At 38.8% G+C, this 23,283-nt stretch overlaps 1 protein-coding gene across 1 annotated transcript in view; it reads right to left on the minus strand.

The window, feature by feature from the left end:
* VAT1L (vesicle amine transport 1 like) overlaps positions 1 to 23,283 on the minus strand; it is a 63,352-nt gene that overhangs the window by 26,898 nt on the left and 13,171 nt on the right. The window contains exons 4-7 of the mRNA XM_067302454.1: positions 11,847 to 11,989; positions 8,375 to 8,478; positions 7,078 to 7,133; positions 4,640 to 4,834 (exon numbers count right to left, since the gene is read on the minus strand). Coding sequence (XP_067158555.1) covers positions 4,640 to 4,834; positions 7,078 to 7,133; positions 8,375 to 8,478; positions 11,847 to 11,989 — 498 coding nt within the window. The remainder of the gene's footprint in view (positions 1 to 4,639; positions 4,835 to 7,077; positions 7,134 to 8,374; positions 8,479 to 11,846; positions 11,990 to 23,283) is intronic.

The raw sequence follows: 23,283 nt of genomic DNA on the forward strand, positions 1-23,283 counted from the left end.
GGCAGTAGAGGTCTTTGATGCCGTTGAGACATACGAATGGGATTAATACCTTTGGTATACAGAACAGATCTGTAATGAAGATGTCTTCCCATAACCTTGCTGGTCATCCATATGGCCCAAAATAGTCCAGATCTGATAACTTTCTGACATGCTGAAAGAGTCCTTTTTTAAACAGCCTAATGTGAGGGAAAGGAGCCTACAGATATTATGATGACATGGACCATGTTTTGAACTGCCACTTTCCTGACTGGCTGTTCATGTGCAAAAGTTTGTGACAGTTTTGTTTTACTTGCCATCAGTGGTACTTTAAACTGCTATAAGTCACCTACAGAAACTGCTTATAAATCCTATGCCCATAACACGTTCTACTTCGAGTATGTATTTGGTTTTCTTTTGCAATTATAAAAAGCTGAAGAAAACAGAATTTTAATGGAAAAGTGCAACCAGTAGGTAGTTATTCAACACATTGGATTTTATGAGAACCTCCTGCTTTCATCCTGGATAATAATCTGGAATCATCCACTGTGTACAGCCAAAGATTCACAGACCCTCAAGAGAATGCTAACTCACTAAATGCACACAACAAATTAATCAGAATGAAGAAGATTGACTAACTGCAAATCAAGGATTAGATAATTAGTTACTGACAAAGAAACAACCACAGAGCTCAACAAGTATCCACTGAATACAAATTCTGTTTTAAACACTACTATCTGTAATGAAATGCATCTTACCAGACAGTCAGCTCTTTACTACACAACAGTATTTTAAGCATGTACCATCTACAAATTATCTGGTCTTTTAAACACTTCACTGCATAAACAAATAGCTGCACAACAGCGAGACATTTCAACAGCAGCTAATTTATTGTATGACTTCTCTTACCTCATGATGAATAATTTCCCAGTATTTTAAAATATCTGCAGATTTTATTACTGTCTCTCTTAGCGAAATCTTTCTTGCATTTAAATCATAAAAAGGCCGTAATAGCCCACTTGAGAACAGACTTTTAACTAGGATTTATGGATGTAAGTTTGAGATTAAAAAATTAACCTTCTTGAGCCAACACCAACAGATAAACACATCAATACAAGTAGGACTAGTCAACAGCAGTAGTCAGTAGTCTAGATCCTGATCTCCCTTGTATCCGCAATAACCTGTTGCACTGAACAACATTAAGTCACTTTTAAGTTTCCATCCAGAACAAAATCTGTCCGACTGTCTCTTCGGTCATTTGTTGAATTCATTTAAGCAGGCTGTACTGAAAAGGTGGGGTTACCCTGACCCTAAAACAAATGCCAGTGAAACTAGGAGTCCTTCTATTGACTTCCACAGCCTTTGGATGAGGACTTAAAACAGAGAAATCAGAACGCTGAGAAATATTATATCCTAATTAGAATGGTCTCATTGGCCTGTCCCAGCCTTAGAAACCCTTATTGTTCAAAAGGAATAGTATCAAGCTAAGTCTATGTAACAATTCCTGAACATTGCTATCTTGATATTATTTAGCAGTCAACTAGACATCACTTCATGTACTCCACAACATGACAGAGAAATGGAAGTCTAATAACTTCCTCTATATCCTAAGTTATTGCCACTTGAAATATTTTAAAATGCAAAAATCTCACTGTGATTACAATATTCTATAATTAACATATTCTTTTAAATACAAATTATGGACTTATGCAGAAAGTATAAAGAAATAGATGCTGTTCAAAGACCCATAACCAGGCTTTTAGAGCAATAAAATTCCTCTTACGGTTCACGGGAACCTATTAGAACAGCCACATAACCTTTCTCTGGCTGTTCTTACAAGCACTAGAAGATAAAAAGTTCTTGGCTCAGCAAGAGGTCCTGCAGCAAGCGGCCTTACACAGCAAAGGGGAATACTACTGTTGGTATACCTCAGCCTCTTCAAGGACTGCAAAGATGCTTTTCAGCTCTGACGCACAGATGGCCATTGCAACTGATACAGGACTGAACAGAAGAATTCTTGCACTGTAATACAGTTTTGGAAGAACATAAAAACACAGGGGTTTTGTGCTGGCTTTACAGAATCTGTGCTAATTTGTGAATTAATATTTGTAGAAAGAAGGAATACATGAAAACAAATGCAGATACAGAGCAAGTGAAACAAGCTGAAGGGATCTGCTGGGGATATGCCTTTCATACATAAAATCAAACCCTTTATGTATGAGATGATACATTTAGTTATTTAACATCAAACATTTGGAAATGTGCCCCATGGTTAAGGGTCTTCTGAGCATTCTCCTTAAAAATATTTTCATTTTGAATTTCACTTACTGGATTTAAGCTCATCTCTATGAGAGAATTACTAGTCAGAGGACAAACGGATTGTCCTGTGAGCCTTTGGAGAGGGTGACATTTTTCCATAGACAACTATTCAGATCATTCATTTTCAAATGCAATGCAGGGAGTCCATATTTTTGCCACTCTCTAGTTAAACATGCATATTCTCAAGGCTCATATGGGTCAGGAAATTCCTCAAACAGCAGCTGGTCATATTGGTTAGTCTCTAATCAACAAGACTGACAGCAATCAGATGGAAGCGGACATTTCAAGAAAATCAGATTACTCAATAGGAAATGAAAAGCAATCAAATGTCAACCTCTGGGGATGGAGGGAGTTTGGAGCTATGGAGTTAAACCAAGAAACCTCCCAAAACAGAACAAAAATACACACCAACATTTCTTAATCTGGTTGCATTTAGTCCTCAACTATGACACATCTTTCTGTGCATCGTATTACCTTTATTCTGAGAATCTGAACTGAAGGTATTTATAAACCCACAAAAATACCCCACAAATAAAACGATAATGCCCAGAATGAACAGTAATACTTTGCAATCAATTAAGAACACCTCTAGCACTGTTATATTCCTGAAGATACTAGCCAGTAATTTCCTTTGTAATTTGCCAGATAGATGATGAAAAGCGAGCAGGCTCGATAAATGAGCTGTAGTTTTCTAGACTGCAGTCTTTAACAGATGTATTTACACATTTCGCAGTCTAACAGTAGAAATGCTGCATGTTACTAACAAATGTTATATGAAGTGTTACCAAACAAAAATCTCCCAACAAATTCCCATCATGTTGACTATTAAAATTAGCCTGCAACATGCAATTTTTCTCTTTTTACTTTTCTCTTCTTGATCAAGACATGTTAGGCTATTGTTACTGTTTTAACTACCCTTTTCTTACCAATACAGGAAAAGTACATGTGCACGCGCACAAAGAAATTGCAGAATGCCTGTCTAGAGAACTATGTCAGTTAATTTTTTAAATACTTTGTGAGGTCATTTAATAAATGAAACAAAACAGGTCAAAAACCTAACTCTGATCTTGGTTCTATTTTACACTGCTCTTTAAAGCACTTCCCCTTTCAGACAAGGCCAGGGCAATTTTGTCTTGCCTGACCTCAGCCTGAGCCTGCTGCTCTTTATCCAACACCTGATTTCCCTTAAGCAGTTTGACATTTCAGTTCATTTAGTCAAAATTAGCGACAGAGCCAAATGCCACTCCCATGCCACTGGCTGGTAAGCCCAAGGTGTTATGGAGTTGCTAATGGTGAGAGTGTGGACTCAAACAGACCTTATAGAGAAGCAGGAACAGATTCCTTGGGGAAGATACAGACGAAGGCTTCCTGGTGATGTTATTGTTCCCGCTTCACATTTTGCTGGAGAGGAACAAATGGAGCCCATGTAGGGCTGGACCATTTGTATCTGCTGTATCAAATAAAGAAGTTCCCACACTGGTGTAGACTAGGGACAGATGCAGTGAGAGGATGATGAGACACACAGTTTCCACATTAGCATGACCTGAGGCAGTACACACCTTGACACACAACCTGGCAAAGGCGAGCACAACCCCCAGTGAACACTGCAGCATATCCTGCTCCCATGGAATCTGTTGCGCTACTATAATTGTGTCATTTCCTTATATGTTAATATCTGTTTATACTTCTAAGAATACTGAAGTTCATGTATTGGTATTTTAGGTATAAAGTTTTCAGAAAACAGTGCTTTGGCCAAGGGCTTATATCTAATGAGTCTATTATGATCAGATTAGCTCATTCACATTCCTTTAAGGAGAGCTGAACAATTAGAAGGAAAAAAAATATCCTCCATGAATTTAACATACATTAAAAGAGAATTCTGATTTGACTGTATCTGCAACACGTTTTCAGTAACTTCCCCAAAACCTTCAAGCTTCTAAGATTTGCTAGTGTAAATATAAAACTGAAACTTAAGCTTATGTATTTGATCTTTCACTCAGAGTAATTTTAAGTTCCTTTCAATTATAATATCTGCATTTCATGCTGCATTCGCTAGCTACAAATTTCATGCATTTAAGAAACAATTTTCTGAGATTCAAAAACCACATTTATTATTAGTGTTTTCAAGAAAGTAGCACAGAGCATTTGAAACTCCAGATATATTTACTAAAAAAAATGTGTGAATAGTTCGGGATCATGCAGGTTCTGAATGGCATGTGTTTCAGAGACAATTTTTGCACAAACTGAAAAACAAATACATTAATAACTAGAAATCCATTATTTAAATATAATTTTACAGCTAGAAATGTAAATTTTGAAATGCAAAAAGAAATTTTGCTCCTACCTCTTCCAAGGCCCATAAGGAATCAACCACAGGCTTGATCTTCTTATTATTGTATAGATTTATGAGTTTGTCCATTACACTCTTGATCAAGCTACCTCGATTCTGTTTGAAAAGTAGATTCAACAGAGAAAATCCAGCAATGACTTTGTTCTCCTCATACAGCTTGATAGGATTTACCTTCTCAACCTGCCACCACTGGAAAGAAAGAAATGACAGCAGGGTTAGAACCACACTCTTCAAGACATGCACAGAAAAGTTCACAAGACTGTCTGTGCAAACACGATACACTAATCAAAGTGAGAGATCAGATTTCCATGACTCATCCATCTGTTCTGACATAACAGCCAGAGAAGCAGGAAGGATGGCTTGATCTCCAAATTACATTTGTAGAGCTGGCTCTCCTGTTTACAAGCATTTTATTTGAGAAAAAGGTAATAAAGGATGCAGTTGCTGAATAATGTGGAAACAAACTACAGATTTTTATGCATGACCGTAGGCTATTATAAGAATGATGAACAGCTCTGTTTTTAGGACATGGAATTAGAAATAAGGGATCTGGACCTCCCTTCTTAGTTCTGCTGCTATCCTTTTTTGTGACCTCAAGAGAGCCACGTAAGCATCTAACCTTTGCGAGCAGCTCTCTACTATTGCTCTTCTCTCAAAAGAGCAAAGAAACGACATACGGCTTAGCTAGCTTCCATTCCACCCATTAGTATGTTTGTGGTTTGTGAGCATGCCTCATAAGATCTAATGAAATTATTTTATCTCATTTAGTCCAGGAGCATCCTGAAGACAGACTCCTCTTCCCAGTAAGTTTTATCTGAATGGGTCAATTTTTAATTAAAATTTTCATACAATTTTGATGAGTTAATTTTACAGTATTAATTACATTACTATAGAAACTAGTTATACTTTTCTAAACAATCTGATACACTACTTAAAACTTTATTATATATTGCCTTGGTTTTCTTACTAATCTTTGGAAGTAGCATTGGAAAGAGCATTTGGAGAAAAGAACCATTTTACAGTAAAAATATTCTATTGTTTTAAGGGTTTTTTCATAGTTCTGAACTTGAAATCAACAGTTTTATTTAATTTTTATGTTAGGGTAGTCAAACACCATGCTGGCAGCAAGGAATTCCAGAGAGCCCCCACAAAACTGAGTGGGCAGGCAACAAGGTGGCATAGAAACTTCAATATAGACAAATACAAGGTTGGGGGGAAAATTATCTCAATCGTGCCACGGATGCTGATACTGGAAATGGCAGCTGCAATTCAAGAAATAAGTCTGGCAGATGAGGGGTGGAAATCAAATAAATTGTTCTATTCTTCTTAAAAAAAATAAATAAATACCAGTACTATCCGAAAAATATTTCGGTTGAACCTGCCTGCTGTCAATGGACCAATCTACCTTACAGGTTTTACAATGTGTGGCAATCACATGCCGGACACAGTTATATTATTAGTAAAAAGGACCCTTAATAAATATTATCTTGTTTTATTTCAAAAAGGCATGACAACAACAAAGATTGTGTCACTATAACTGTCGAGAAAAGTTAGGAGGCAAAGCATATTCATGCTTCTTGTTAGAGTCTTTGTTTCATCTTGATTTGACTTCCACAGAGGCTTTTGAAGTTAATTTCTCTTGGGAAGGGGCTGTTGCTGGAAGCTGTTAATGAGCTCTTGGTAGAAAGATTTTATGATCTGTCTTTAGTCAGGACTTCTCCCCTCTGTCTCATCTGAAGGAATCGCTTTCACACCTGGTTATTTCTCACTAGCAGTTTATTTGATGTATTTGTCCTTTTTTGTCTTTAAGTTTTCTGACCAGATTTTGTTGCTGTAGTAAGCTGAAGAACAATTTTTTAACATTTGAGTTCCGATTTTGTTGACATCAGTGAGAAAAAAATGTAACAGCACAATCTCTTTGATGTCATTTGAAAGGGAAGTGAAGGAGAACTGAAAAATGCATTTCTGTATGGAACTAATCTCTGAAAAGCTGGAAATAACTAGACACAGCCCAGTCTTAAGAGATAAAGATCTCCTTTAATTCATTGCACTGTACTGACAATTTTTTCAGAAATAAGGAACCTACAAGGCAGTTATCCTTATCCATGGATATGACATTCTACCATCAATGATAAACAATGCACTCTGATTTTAAACATAGCTGTACAAGTGATATATGTCTGTTAGCTAACAATTTAAATACACATTGCACATAGATCCAGTTCCTGTCTAGCTGTTACATCAAAAGAAAACATGTCAGATCACATTGCATTCACAAAAATCTTCATTTTAGCAACATGAGATCTAACAACTTAATGGAGATGAAAGAATGATAAAGATGAGAATGTTTCAAAAAAAAAAAAACAAAAAAAACAAAAAAACACCCGAGGTTAGAGGAGAGTGGAGCAGAATAACAACAGTGTAACACTTACCGATTTTGCAAAACTGAAGAAGCTTTTTGTTTCCCCAGTAACCATGTTAGATGAACCTGTAAAAGATGAGTACATTTACAGACAACTTATTACATGCTGACAAGCAGACCATTTACTATATGTAAAATGGTTTCTGTGATTCATACTTTAGAAAAAATTTTCTCCACAGGTTTAAAATGGATTAGTAGATGTCCTTTTACTTTGGGAATAAACAACGAAGAAGCCAAGGTGACAAAGCCCTACAAGTTAATAGATATTCTGAGATCACAAAAACATAATTTCTTAAATCTTCCAAAAACAAAAAACAGGTTAAGTGTCACAAAGCATTTTGACACCAAATCTCTTCTATAGCTCTCTACTTCTCTGCAGTAAAATGCTATCCGCCTCTAACACACTATCATTTAGGAGCTATCACTACATTGATGTTCTTTCTCTCTCATCAGCAGATACCATCAGAGGTCTGACTAATACATGGGTGATTGTACATACACAGAACACTTAAACCTGCTAACAAGAGTAATGACGATTCACTTGGCTTGAACTTCATTACAGACAGGCAGCCAGGTTGGCTTCTACAGTCCAAGCAGATGTTTGAGTGACAATGTATTCAGTGTTATTGCTACTCGGCTAGCTAGACGAAAGCACAAGAAAGCAGCTATGCTTATCCATGACATCATTCCACCTTCCACTGCAATATAGATATAGTCTTCATTTCAAAAGCTAAGCAATCCCTTCAGCTGTCTTTCTACAGAACCTGGCCAACTGTGGTTTCATCATCAACAAACACCAAAGCAGGCAGGCAAAGCTGCAGGAGAGAGATGTCTACTCTGTATGCATAGCAGCCAATGTACATAGTCTTGTCAAATGAAGACTAGAAATTTCTTCTTCAAAGCTTCTTCCAAGTTTCCTTCCCACAAGAACAGAATTCTGTTTTATTACAATTTCCTTGGCCATACTATTTGATCCCTGTGGTCCATAAAATTAGAGAACCAAGCATTCTCCTACACGTTTTTTTTTGTGTGCCTCATTTTAACAAATGATGGTAACAATCTGAAACAAACATACAGTTTCAGTTTGGGATTTTTTTTAAGAGTTTTTTTTATAAGCCTTTGTGTCTCAGTAATTTAGTCTATGCTCAGCCTCACTAAAATTCTCAACTGGAAATGGCCAAATTGAGAAAATCAGCCACACAGATAAGCCTCAAGTTCTGGAGGGGGTAGCACGGATGATTTTAAAAGAGCTTTTGTGCTTAGCAAAGCCATAGTTTTGAAATATGTACCTGGACTTTTCCACTCACCATATAAAATGTAAGTCCCAAGTGGTTTGAGAAGACTGAGGCCTTTCCCAGTATTTTCTCCACACAGACAGTCCAAAACAATATCTACTCCTTCTGTTGAGATTCTAAAATGCAAGCAAGAAATCTCATTTTTCAGTAGGATCCAAGGTATCATTTAAAGAGCATGATACAGGCTGATTATTACATTTCAGCAACCCAAGCCTTTCAGGCTTAGAAGAAGGGGAAAACATTTTGTTCCCCCTTTGTGAGGACTTACAGTAAAATTATATTATCACAAAGCAGCCTATGGACAAAAAGCTCTTTAATGTGAATGAGTGTCAGAGAGAGAAAGGAAGACATTTTTGTTATTCCCATCTCTTGATGTTCTTTTACTGAATTCATAAGGAAATAGCTCTTCTTATCCCAGTTCATCTCAGACAGAAGACTTTTTAAATAACTTTACCAGGCATATCGTTTTGCTTCAAATTTTGTATCAGCTAGGCCCCAGCAGAAAGTTAATTTAAGCACAAAGAGAAGTCAACAGTAGCTAACTACCTAGCTCTAAGGATACAATTGGGCTATATTATAGAAAGTAGAAAATATTTATAATGTTTCCATAAAGAGCTTGAATATTTATAATGCTTCAATGAACAGCTCTGTGAATGCAATGTCAAAATCTTGTTGAAGAGAAAAATATGCTCAAATATCCTGATTTGGGTTTTCTTTCTGGCAAAACACGAACTTGCCAAATCTTGTCACTAGTTTGACCCAAGCCTAATATTCTACCTCCTAACCATGTAGATAGCCCAAGCAGTAGTAAATTCTTGATTAATAAACTTTAATTTAACAATTATGCAAATCACTAGTGCAGACACTATCATAAAATTGCAACCCTGAGACTATCAAAGATTTAAGGGGCAGACAATAGCGTCTAATTACCAGGAACATCAATTATCTCTTGATGACCATACCTTCTGCAGTGGTATAATTACAATTAGAAGCGAGGAAAGAAGCTTTGTAACTTGTAAGGCATCTTTCTGTTTCCTCACAAAACAAAGGTGATACTCATACATCCACTGGTAACAAAGGGCAACAAAATTGGACAAGTTTACTCTTGGGTACTGTTGCCTTGTGTAGAGTAATCATTTATACTCAGGCCACTGGATGAGGTTTCACTGTAAATGCATAATGACTTGCAATCCAACAGCTTTCAGTGGCTTCCACGGTTGCACTGGTTCCTCACCCCTATAAGTATTTCCATGTTTGTATCACTCTGATGTTTGGTTTTTGACTTTGCTCCCTGTTGAAAGCTCCTCCCTGGAGTATTTCAGTCACCTGCAACAGAGCAAGTTCCTACCACCACCTTTTCTCAAGCCACCCTCTCCTGCTCACAACCCCTCCACAAAGGAAGAGCTTCCCCTTCCCTTAAAAGGGTTCCACCTAAACCTGTGTGCAGCAGACAGGCAAAGGCAAATGAGCAATCTTCCCTGTTAGCCAGCCAAACCTTTTAAACAGAATATAGCATACAGCTAATATCCAGCAAAGCAAAACTGGATCAAATGGCTACGTCATCCATCTCACCGCCACTTTCAAAAGGCAACCAGACATTCAATTTGTCTTTATAGTGGTCTCAAAATTATCACTGTACTTGCTTTTTCAATGGAAAGTGAAAATACACCATATCCAGATTTGAGAAACAAACCAGAGTATTGGCATATTTTTGTAGTGCCAGTTCTGTCTTTTAATTAGCATCGTCAGATGTGCCAATACTTCACACCTCCATTCTGTTAAGAGGAGAGAAGCATGAACCAATGCATTGCATCTCCATTTCATGTTTTGTACCCACTGGTTCTCTGTCCTTTTGGCCTAATTGCAAGGTGCAAAAGTGTGTGAAAATCCAAGACCACTAAAAAGCATTTTAACAGATGCCACATAGTATCTGTTTTGATTTCACTAGTTACTGTCTGATACAAAGAGTCGGGGGTGGTGCCAGGGAACTGTTCTGAAAAGAACTATCCTGATGAAGAGCAGAAGCAGCCAATGTTATCTGCAGTCATGAAGTCACCAGAAGTTAAAGGGGCTTTTAACGCTGATTTCTCTTGTACGTGCTCCCACATCACATACCTGCTTACATCAGGTCTTCTGTTGCTCCTGCCAAGAGTTAGGATTAAGGTTGGTTTTGAATTCTGATTAACAATTTCAAGGAAATTCAAGTGTTCCCTTTTGCTGAGTCAATGTTTATAAAGTGGGGCATGCTAGAATTCAGCCTTCACCTCACTACAGCAACTTCCCAGGGGCGTAGGTATGTATACTTCCGCAAAAGAAAAGCTATTAAAGAAAATGTGCTACAATTCTTCTGAGCTGTAAGAAAATGGCAGAGATGTCACCTGTTGGACAATGCCTATCTTTCATGATGAAATTTCCTATGGAAAATTTCAGGATTTTCAGGGTTTTTTTCCCCTGTGTTATAAAATGCCCTTTGTAATAGATCACTTCAGTAGTTCTCTTCAGTCCTTGGGAGTGGTCCAGAAACAGTGGCAGGGCACCCTGGTTCAACACTCCTTCCACACCAGTCTGGACTGACAGCAGCTCAGACAAAGCCGACTGTACACAAAAGGCCCTCTGAGGGCCTCATATCAAAGGACCTTCTAAGGCTTCGCATATAATTCTGAGGAATGCATCAGTTTGACAGGAAGCCTGTAAACTGCACTGCGTTGGGGTGGCCCTTGAAGAAGTTTCTTGTGTTTTTTTCCCAGCTACATAATGTAGTATTTTGACAGATTCAAGATGCAAGGAAAACATTCTTATTTGTCTGACAAGTAAAATTAAAAAGACATTTTTTTCCTAAGACCTTCCTATTAATTCTGAAGGTTTGCCACCTATATCAATATCTAAAAATAGATATAGTTAGACAAACTGAAAAACAAAGTACTTGAAAGCTTCTAAATGGAAATGGAAGCACACACACGACAACTTCAGAAGGCAATGGAATGATTATAATCTGAAAGCAAACAAGCAAACAAAATCTAAGGATCTGAAATTAAAACAGACTTCATGGTGCTCTGATATCAGTGCCTTGCAGAACATAAAATCCCAGGCAGATGGAATCACACCAGAGAATTCCTCCAAAACCTGGGTAACTTATAAATCCACTGAAAATTACTTACTCTGTGAACTACAGTGAACTACTACATATATGCCAATAACAGGAAATTAGATCCCTCCATTGAGATCTTCATTATTTTTCACTTAATTTACTTGGCTTGCAACAGATGAACATGAGATGAGATAAGACGAGCTTACATTGCTTGTAAGGAAAGAGAGAGATGCTTGCTATCTTGTCCCTTGTAGTGGGCAGGCGAAATATCTAGAATAAACTATAGTTCCCAAACTCACAAATTTAATCTCTTCCCATAGAAATGATCTCCCGAGTATTTTTCTTAGTATTTTGCTAGGTAGTACATAACTCTTACTTGGGAAAATAAAAATATACCTTTTTACTTCTTGAACATAGTCTGAATTTCTGTCAAACAGGTGAGTTACTGAATCTTTGATTGCTTCATGTTTGAAAGACGAAGCTGTTCCAAAAACAGTAACATTGGGAATAGTTGAACAGAGCTGAGCAACAGCTTGACCCTGCAAATATATTATTATATTAGTTCACAGACATGGACTTGGCTGAAAAACTTTGCAACTGCCAATTCACTCATGATACAGCAAAATCAAAGGCTGACCATATGCAAGCAATTCCCGGAATAATTTCATACCAGTACAATGCAATTCAGTAACAGGAAAAAGAGTACACTTAAAGCAAAAGTATATCCTGGAAAAAAAGTAACTGGAGGAATAAACTGAGTTTAATCTATCAGAAAATGTATCAGAAAAGAGTTGTTCTTGTTCTTTTTAACAAAGGCAGTGTAATTTAAGGGAAATGGTGTTAATCTACAAGGAATGCCCAAAATTATTACTGAAGGAGTGCACGAAGAATATTTCTAGTTTTCTACTTTGCATCCTATGTGCATTTTTGAACAGCATTAAACAAGCAGGATCTTTCATACAGCAAAAGAGCACAAAAAGCGGTTATTATCAGACTAGAAAATTTTGATGTAAATTTAGTGTCTGAAATGACAACTCATATAGTAATTGTTGTTTTTACAATTAACATCATCCCTTTAATGAAGAGGGAAAAGCTAAGAAGGACACAGAGCTGCTTCAAATGTTTCTTATGTCATTTTCTAAATCTAGCAATATTCTTAAAAATGCTTTTTAGGATTTTATTTGGCTTTGCACAGTATGTTTCACTATTTCCTAGCTGAAGCTTTGCATTGGTTTATTTACCACTACTATTATGACTTTTTTACTTATAGAAAGCCATACTTCCTCTAGAAACTGATAAACAAAGCAATTGAAAAGAAACTAGAAAACTCTCATAGCTACATCTTCCAAAATTTTGAATTCTACAAACCAGAAAATTAAAACACAGATTTTTTTGCACAATTGTTTCTTCATTTTAATAGCTCTAAAATTTAATATTTTTGTTACAACACTGGCATCTAAGTATTCATCTTAGTACCATGCATATCACTTAATGTCCTGTGGAAAAGTGATTATTTACTTCCGCCTTCACCACTTCCATTTTAAGGCAACTTTGAGGACAGTACAATCATTCTCCCTTCAAAACTACTGTGATATGAATTAAAGCATAGGGTAAGATCATTTTTTGAGCTATGAAATTTGAACACAGAGACTTTACATAGTATTTCCCCCACTATATATTGTTTCTATGTGAATATTCACTGCACTTGCAATTGTCCTCACTAGTCTTTTCATGAGAGCCCCATGAGTAACACTAACTCTTTGCACTTCGTACCTCAGTACAACTTTGATAGATTCCACACACAATTCCAGCCCTCTTTTAGCAGGGAACACCTTGCAGCACATTATGCCAGAACAGAATTACTGGCAGATAATATAAACGTACATGTTTCCTCTGGTACTTAGATACAGCTTTTATTCTTAATGTTTCTGTGGTCCTAATAAGGAAGGTGTAGTGGAACCAGTCCCAATACAGCATCTAGTCTACCATTCCTGAGAAGTCACGTTTTCTTACTGTCGCAGTAGGCGTTAGGGAAACCGACTGTTAGGGAAACTGTCCAATCCAGTGTCCCTAACAGAAGGGGACAGCAGGTTGGTGAGAGAAATAAAGCACATTAAAGCAAATCTGTTTTACCTCTTATTATTTCCCAAAACAATCATTACTGATGATTTAGAAGGCAGGACTAGCCATGAGTCACATTAACAGGTCCATCCAGTCCCGTACCTCATCTTCAAAAGTGATCAATAGCAAAGGGCAGAAAATGGCCTAGAGCATGTACACGGAAATCGTTCTCCTAGTATAACCTCTCAGCTTCTGGAAATAAACAATTTAGAGGCTTTCTGAGCTGAAGGCAGCATCTAACAGCTCTGACTTCTGCTGAATTTCTCTTAATTCATATTTGAAATCCTGTGTACTTTTGGCCCACACAGCTTCCAGTGTAAGATTTTTTTCTCTACTGATTTTTAAATGAGCTTGTAGGAAGTATGCCATTTCTTGCAGCAGATAACGTGCAAATTTCATGTCATATTTTCAAATTCTGGATTTTCAAACAGAACCATGGTTCTTTTCTAATGCAATGCTGAAAATTACAGTACTGAAAAGGAGAACTCATCTTGCCCTGTGACAGGCAGGCCCGATTTCTTCTCATCTACACACACGTGTACATGCATCCACTCACACACACAGGTATTAAATTTATATAATTACTCCCAATCTAGAGTAACTGGAACAAAAGCAAAAGCTTGTCGGACTAGAGAAGAAGCTGTGCAAAATATCTGTACAAAGCTTGTTTTTGCCCTCTGTCATGCAGGTATTTGCCTAAATTCATGCAGGTGTCCCTTAGGATTTCAAACTGATCTGGATCAAATTCTGAGTGAAAGTATATTCTCTGGCTGTAGCCACAGAGGCAAAGGATTCTGCTTTCATGAGATACTCATTTCCAGCCCATGGTTTTCACAAGAAACCAGACAACACTGAAATGCCTCCTTCTTTTCTTCCCCAAGGCAAGAGGCCATGAACAATCCCAATCTTGCACGTAGATCCCTCACAGACACCAACTGGAACAGCATGCTCCTGTGGGCTCACTGGATCCGGTCTCCTGGAGGCCTTCTGCAGAGGAATACATGGTGGCCTCTGCAAGCGCCTCCCACAGGATGAAGATCCTGTGTCTGGGCAGAATACCACTGGAGGAAATCAGGTGCCATGCTACTATTTGGGTAGGACTTGGGCAGGATTTCTGCTTTCAAGTATCTGTAACTTCTAATTTCATGAGGCTGAGAGAAGGGAGGCATTGCATAAACACCGAGATATCCAATTTCAAAGAAGGTCCCAACAGACCATCCTTTTACAATTCCAGTTTTTGTTGTTGCTGCTTTGTTAACACACTAACAAATAGAAGACAGATTTTTGGTAGACAAATTCCACCTCTTGTTGCAACTGCATTATTCCATGGGAACCAGCATGGTTACATGAATATGCCCAGAAGCAAGAACTGGCACTGTGATTCTAAAAATAACGTCTGACTGAATTTAGCAGATTCGTATTTATATTTACAGGCAAAAGATCGTCATTTGTAAACTATATGCATGACTAGTAAAATCATCCATGGAGAAACATATTTCTTTTCATTCCAACCAGAAACACCGATTATTTGTATGTAAATACCAGTAATCAGTGCTTGGGTTTTATTTACAATAGGATAATTAGATAACTCTGCTTACCCTGGGGGTCTTGGCATCCTCCCATATAATGCTGAATGTAATTGCTAGTGACAATCCTCTAAGTTGAGCCTCTCAAGAGAGGACAACATTATTATTTATATAGGGTGCCACCCAGGAGTTTCAGACTGTTTTTTTACTGGGTTAGTCAGTAAACAGCTACACAGCAAGGCACAGATAATGCGATCCTTTGCACAGGTACCAATAGACAAATGGAAGAGAGCAAAAAGGATGCATTATCATTCTTACTTTACAGATGAGAAATGCAACAGCACAGCAAATCAAACTACCTGTCCAATGACTCGGAGGAACTCATAGCAGGACCCAGATCTGAATGCTGACTTGTAGCACCAATATCAATTTGTAATCTAATATCAAACATAAACCACCTTTTCTTTTTAAAATCATCCATTGTTTTCTTAGGTTGGAATCCCTCATTTCTTAAAAATCATAGGAAAATCCACTCCTGAGGGTCCTTACCTCACAGGATGCAATGAATTTCAGGAGCGGAAGAGGCTTCACTCTTCTCATACTTCATTTCTCTGTTACTTACCTTCTCAATCTGAAGCCCAGATTTTAGCCTCCAAAAATATTGTAACACAAAATTACAAAATTCAGATTAATTTTTCTTGTATCTTTCTTATTACTAGTTATTTTTACAACCAATCTTCTTTTGCCATTTTCTATGCCTCCCTGAAAACTAATGCCCACAGTGATTTAGATAAGTCAATATTTCATAATGTATGCTAGTAGAGTGAAATTCTGCCCTATTGATCTATGCTCTAACTAGTTTTCTGCATTTTCTATCTAACTTCAAAGGAGAGGGATAATAAGTATGTCCTGAATCAAAAGCAATAAATGTTTAAAAGGTCTAATATTAGAGTAGAAAACATCTTGTTTTTTATCCTGCGAAGGAAGATTAACATTTGACTAAGTGACTGTCAGACAAATAGCAGAAATGCACAAAATGCCCAAGATGTGCATAAACTCCTGACTCAAACTGGTTAGTACATCCTCTGTAAAGATAAGCATATCTAAAACCCCAGATCAGAATACTTTTGAGCTTTCTGTGGATATTTAAAGCCTAAAACTGACTCATATGACCAGTATTTTCGTAATTGGATGAACAAGAACACTGAAGTATTTTGAGGCAATTCCACAGAACATTCTTCTAAAGCTTTTTGAAGATCTTAATTTGACATTAATTTGTACATATTTTTGTGGAATGTATTCTTAATATTCATACTTCAGAGGTCTAGGAATAAAGGCTGATATGGGACTCTTCATGTTTTCACCACTGAAATGGTAGAACTGAACTCAACCTATGAATTCAAATATTTTGCTAATTTCTGCGCAATTTGATTAAGCTCCAGAACAGCAGTATGGCTCCACAGGTCACTCTGAAGTCTCTTTTCTAATCCCTTAAGTCATTTAGCTACCTCGGGATTAATAGCTTGTGTTTAGAGGGCTATACATTTTAATTGCAAATATGTGAGGCCTCAATGTTCATGTCCACAATATACAGAAATGCAATTTGCAGAAAGGGTTTTGCAGCTGGAAGGAAGAACATCCTCTTCCCAGTGCCACAGAGCAGCAGGTGGGTTGCTCAATATCCAGGTTGACTCCTGCCCCACTGCACAGTCTTACCAGGAAGCACCATTTGATCATGGGGTCACACCACTGTCCTGTCCTTTGGTTTCCAAAGCCATTCCCCTCCTAAAAAAAGAGCTTTGCAGTAAACAGAGAGAAAAAGAGGGCTTTCAGTTTCCTCCCTGCCCACTGCCCAGACAAAACCATCTCATTTCTGCTACCCTTCAACTTTCACCTTGGAGGCCACATGAACAGAGAAGCAGGCAAACTGCTGTCAGAAATAACGTATGGATGCCAAAATCCTCTGAGTGGGTGTGTAATTAGATGGACATGATTTCAAAAATGAAAACAAAGCTCTTCATACATCTGATTTTTCATATATGATGTAAATTTCTAAATACAGTCTGTATAAATACAGACTAGGTTCTTGCTTCCTGAACCTGGAAATTTTTTTTAAAAATTAAGGAAAAAAAAAGAAATTATCACTTGGACAATTAAATACATCTTTAACAGGATTTAGCAGTCTTTGAATAAACCAAAAAATTGTTTCATTGAAGTGATGGACATGATTACAAAATAGTTCCTTAAAATAGAATTAATCTTCTTAAAAAAACAAAAACCAACCCCCCCCCAAAAAACCATATTTTTTAATAATGCTCATCATGCAGAACTCTATACAGCGAGTCCTCAAAGAAATGGAATAACTTGGATTAAAGTGTTCTGTGGAAATGAAGTGTCTCTCATAATACTGGACTTGGCATAGCAGTCTTGTATCTCTCTAGCTTCCAAGTCAATATGATGGATTCTTTTTCAAGGGATCCTGTCAATTTATAAACCCCATGTGTTGAATCTAATATAAACATATGATTCCTGTAGAATCTATTATGAATGCATATGCTTATATTAATTTTAGTTCCAGTGAAATGATTGAAATTTCTACATGTTCCTTTGTTTTAAAGCACAACATTAAACCTGCAGGGTTGAGAACTTCTAATACTGAGATAATCACGGAAAAGCAAACTTTTAAAAGTAAAAATGAGTAGACTGTTCTGTGCATTTAAACAATTTAAATGTCATTGACATTTAAAACTCAATATAGAAAGTATAAATAGAAGAAAATTTACTAATCTAATTAGTTTGTTAATACTAACAAAACATCAGTTGACATGTAAATAAAGGGTGTTAACGGCTTTCTGAAAGGATCCGATTTAACAACACAAGCCAGATCCTCTGTCTGAAGTGCCAGCAGTGCACTGATTTACAACAGCTATGGATCCGTATATTTTTATGAAAGCTATTTTATTTGCTATTATGCAAACTGAGCTGAGCCTAGCCTTAGATTATGAGGGAACAAACCATCTAAAAGATACCATTCAGCAAAACTACATCAATTAGAATGAACAGCATCAGTACAAACTGATCATTTCTTGGGTATACTTTTGCAGCCCAGAGGTGCTACCAAGGTTTTTTTTTTTTTTTTTTTTTAATCATTCAGATTTAATCTTGCACAAGAACCCTTTCTAGAATTGAACGTGAAGAGAATCCACCACATTTCTAAATTGCTTTGACACGCATATTCCTATTTGAAGGTGGTACGAAGTACACACTAAATACAGTAAGAGAACTGCAAGAGAAGACATGTAATAACCTCCTGGCATCAAGGAAGACTTTTCTCATGTGCTGGGAGAAGTCAGCTATACAGTACTCTATCTCCTGAAGGTGTCATTTTTCCCATTACAGCAAAGGAAATTGGAAACCAAGTGCTAAGGTGAGCATTGCAGAGCGGACAAACTGAAATGCGACTCTTGAACAAGCGCAAGGCAGTGTTTGTTACACTCAGTGCACTGCAATAAGCTTGGGCAGGGGGAAGGGGAGAATCACCATGTGATAGCGCTCTCTTTTTACCCTCAAATTCTCTTGTTTTCAGCAACAATTGGCAATGTGTCTTTTCTTCTCTCTTGCAAAATCGTACAGTTAGGTGAATCTAAAACTTATGGCTGAATCTCCTTCTAGTATAAATCCACTTCAACTGAGGCGAGCAAGTACAACAAACCCCAGCTGAGATGCTGGCCCAGAGCAGGTAGGCTGTATCTGAAAACGTAGAACAGCCAAGGAAGAGTTAAGTGCTGCCTGCCTGTGATATGACTCAGCAAGGGATGGAGAGAAAGGACACGTCCTCTGGAGAGTACAGGGCTGAGAGAGGCAAAAGCAAAGGCCTTCAGAGACTACAGCCTGCTTTGGTCAGGGAAATTGCTTTTTCTGTATGACTTGCCAAGCTTTTGTGTTTGATTAACAGATTATGCTCTGAGGCAGCATCTGGAAACAGACTCAGGCATGGCATGAGGCCTTTCCCAAGCTTCTGAGGGAACACATCCATTGCTTTAGAGACATTCATACTGCACAGGGCAGCTCAGTTAGAGATACCCATCCTGGCTTTAAATGAGATCACTGGGATGCTGAAAGCAGCCTAGCATTGGCTACACAGAGCTCTGTGTAAGCTGATTTACTCTGATCCTTGGCTGTTGGAGATGAAATAGGAGAAGAGCACCTGGGGTGTATTCATCAAATGCAGAATGGCTATGAACTGCTAATATGAACATGGCAAGTGCAGTCCTGGGAGGTATCAGGTAAAGGTTTCAGCAAATTGGGAAGCAGTAATGCCATTGTACAGTATGCTGGTCAGGACCGTCAGAAGAATGAAGTTCCAATTATTCACACTCAAGAAAGATGGACTCGAACACAAATCAAGCCTACTTAATGTGCTCCTACCTGCTAGGTACAAACAGGCCTAATTTCACTCTGCCCATACAGTGTTCAAAGTGATCAAGTATGCTGAGAGACTTATTTTAAAAGACTTCAGCTTTCATACTCACCTACTGCTGTTGCTTTGCAGCCAGCCAGCTCAAAGCCCCGGCAACGGGTATGTGTCTGTCTGGACCAATGTGTGTACGATGACCAAGGAAACAGAGAGTTTACCTTACAAGACAGCGGTATGAACAAGCAAAGCTATTTTCAGCCTAAAAAATAAAGGCTGAGGAGAGATTTGATTCTGAGCTTGTTTTCTTTAACCATATACACATACTATCCAAGAGATCTGAAGGCATTTGCCCCAAAAAAGGGAGAATAACTACTTTAAATTAATGGGCAAAACCAGCAGAAGAACAAAGATACATTAAGTGGCCACAAATAAAGTCTGGAAATTAAGAAAGGTTTCTAACCAACCAAGACAGAGCAGAGAGAATTTGAAGGAATAAACATAAAACTATTTTTAAGGAGAAATATGATAATTCTAATGAAAGGGTTTCTATATGTTGCCTGCAATAGCAGGTGACTAGATTTACTAAGGACTGCCAGTTCCGTATCACATGAAATATCACCACTTTGGTAATTCAGTTTGGAGCACTTAGCCTTAAACATTTGCAATTTATGCAAGGGAGACAATAAAAATGAGGGTTCCTGCCAAACAGTAACCAATCCTGCCAGCATGACCTAAATCTGCTGCCAAGTCAGATTTATCCTTCAAATTCAGAGATGTGAGATTGCATCTGTAACTTACCCACTCTGCTTGGGCTTCCCCTGATGCTGAACCTGAAAGGGAAGGTCAGATCACAGCTTCAGGACAGCAATCAATGCTTCTGCATGAACGGCAGCTTAATTTTTGCTTCTGTAAGACTGAAATGCTAAAGAATCAGCTAATAATTCTGCCTTGTGTCTGGGGCTTAAGTGATGAAATTGTACCTTTTATAAAGTTTTGTTAAGAGGAGCAAGGTTTTGTGCTATAAACATTCAGAATGGGAAGCACCGAAAAAGCAAACAAATAAGCAGAGAGGCATAACATCTGTCTCTCTCAAGTCTAAATTTCTGAAAGAATTCATGTTCCAGGTAGATATCGTAGAGACAGAGACTGGACTTATTAAAACTGGAAGTGCAGAGCACATAGGATTTTTGTTTTGTTTTTTAATACAGCAGTCCTGTATTTATACTAACTAAACTAGTCCAGGCTACAGTTTACAAGTTTATAAAGTTATTCTCAGAATTATTAATCTAACCCCATAGAAGCCTGTGCTGTGACTTGCGCTCAGTGCACTGACATATGAATCAATTAGTTCTTCAAGATGAAGACTCTAACAGATCAGTTCCAGGGGGGCTCACGACACTGTTCAGTTTCCTCAGTATTTTCTTCAATCAGTTGCCAGTTAGCTTCCCTTGAAAAAACACATGGAGAATATTTGTGGAGGGAGTTACTCTGTACTAACCATTGACTTATAGTCATTTCAAACATTAATTACAATGTTTTAAAGGCAGAATAAAACAATTTCCAGTTTGGGAATATATCCTGCAGTAAGCCTTATGTTCTTGCAAACTCCTCATATTTCACAGCAACAATTCTTATGTATGGGTAATAGGAAGTTTTTGAAGTTCAGTGTTAACTGACTTTCTCCCTATTTTAGCAGTCAGTTCAGAAAAGCATTTAAATGTTTCCCTAGCTTTAGTCATTTAAACTCTAATTATATAATTATGCCCCTTGTAATTACAGAACTGCCCTGCTACTCAACAAAATGCTCTGCTTAAGCAGAAGCAGAAACCTGCAGGACCAGAAGTACTGCCAGAGGCCTGAAAGAGTGTGGCAAGCCTTGTCCTTGGTGATCTTGATCAATAACAGTTAACGCAATGATAACAGAATGTTCTGCAGGATATTAATTTCTCATTGAAGTCACAGAATCACAGAATCACTGAGGTTGGAAGGGACCTCTGGAGATCATCTAGTCCAACCCCCCTGCTCAAGCAGGGTCACCTAGAGCACATTGCACAGGATTGCATCCAGGCGCGTTTTGAATATCTCCAGAGAAGGAGACTCCACCACCTCTCGGGGCAACCTGTTCCAGTGCTCTGTCACCCTCACAGTGAAAAAGTTTTTCCTCATGTTAAGATGGAAGTGTCTGTGTTTCAGTTTGTGCCCATTGCCTCGCGTCCTGTCGCTCGGCACCACTGAAAAGAGTCTGGTCCCATCCTCTCGACACCCTCCCTTCAGATACTTGTACACGTTGATGAGATCTCCTCTCAGCCTTCTCTTCTCCAAGCTAAACAGGCCAAGCTCTCTCAGCCTTTCCTCATAAGAGAGATGCTCCAGTCCCCTAATCATCTTTGTGGCCCTTCGCTGGACTTGCTCCAGTAGTGCCACATCCCTCTTGTACTGGGGAGCCCAGAACTGGACGCAGTACTCCAGATGGGGCCTCACCAGGGCTGAGTAGAGGGGGAGAATCACCTCCCTCCACCTGCTGGCAACACTCTTCCTCATGCACCCCAGGATACCATTGGCCTTCTTGGCCACAAGGGCACATTGCTGCCTCATGCTTAACTTGGTGTCCACCAGCACTCCCAGGTCCTTCTCCGCAGAGCTGCTTTCCAGCAGGTCAACCCCCAACCTGTACTGGTGACTGGGGTTATTCCTCCCCAGGTGCAGGACCCTGCACTTCCCTTTATTGAACTTCATGAGGTTCCTCTCTGCCCACCTCTCCAGCCTGTCCAAGTCTCTTTGAATGGCAGCACAGCCCTCTGGTGTATCAGCCACTCCTCCCAGTTTTGTATCATCAGCAAACTTGCTGAGGGTGCACTCTGTCCCTTCATCCAGGTCATTGATGAAGAAGTTGAACAAGACTGGACCCAGTACTGACCCCTGGGGGACACCGCTAGCTACAGGCCTCCAACTAGACTCTGCGCCACTGATCACAACTCTCTGAGCTCTGCCATTCAGCCAGTTCTCAATCCACCTCACTGTCCACTCATCTAGGCCACACTTCCTGAGCTTGTCTATGAGGATGTCACGGGAGACAGTGTCAAAAGCCTTGCTGAAGTCTAGGTAGACAACATCCACTGCTCTCCCCTCATCTACCCAGCCAGTCATTCCATCATAGAAGGCTATCAGATTGGTTAGGCATGATTTCCCCTTGGTGAAGCCATGCTGACTACTCCTGATCACCTTCTTTTCCTCCACATGCTTGGAAATGGTCTCCAGGATGAGCTGCTCCATCACCTTTCCAGGGATGGAGGTGAGGCTGACTGGCCTGTAGTTCCCTGGGTCCTCCTTCTTGCCCTTTTTGAAGACTGGGGTGACATTGGCTTTCTTCCAGTCCTCGGGCACCTCTCCTGTTCTCCATGACCTTTCAAAGATGATGGAGAGTGGCTTAGCAATAATGTCCGCCAGCTCCCTCAGCACTCGTGGGTGCATCCCATCAGGGCCCATGGATTTGTGGGTGTCAAGTTTGCTTAAATGATCTCTAACCCACTCCTCCTCCACCAAGGGAAAGTCTTCCTCTCTCCAGACTTTCTCTCTTGCCTCCAGGGTCTGGGGTTCCTGAGGGCTGGCCTGACCAGTAAAGACTGAAGCAAAGAAGGCATTCAGTAACTCTGCCTTCTCTGCATCCTTCATCACCAGGGCACCCACCCCATTCAGCAAAGGGCCCACATTTTCCCTAGTCTTCCTCTTACTGCTGATGTATTTGAAGAAGCCCTTCTTGCTGTCCTTG

This window comes from Apteryx mantelli, chromosome 10 (genome assembly GCF_036417845.1).
Source record: "Apteryx mantelli isolate bAptMan1 chromosome 10, bAptMan1.hap1, whole genome shotgun sequence".
NCBI classification, from domain to species: Eukaryota; Metazoa; Chordata; class Aves; order Apterygiformes; family Apterygidae; genus Apteryx; species Apteryx mantelli.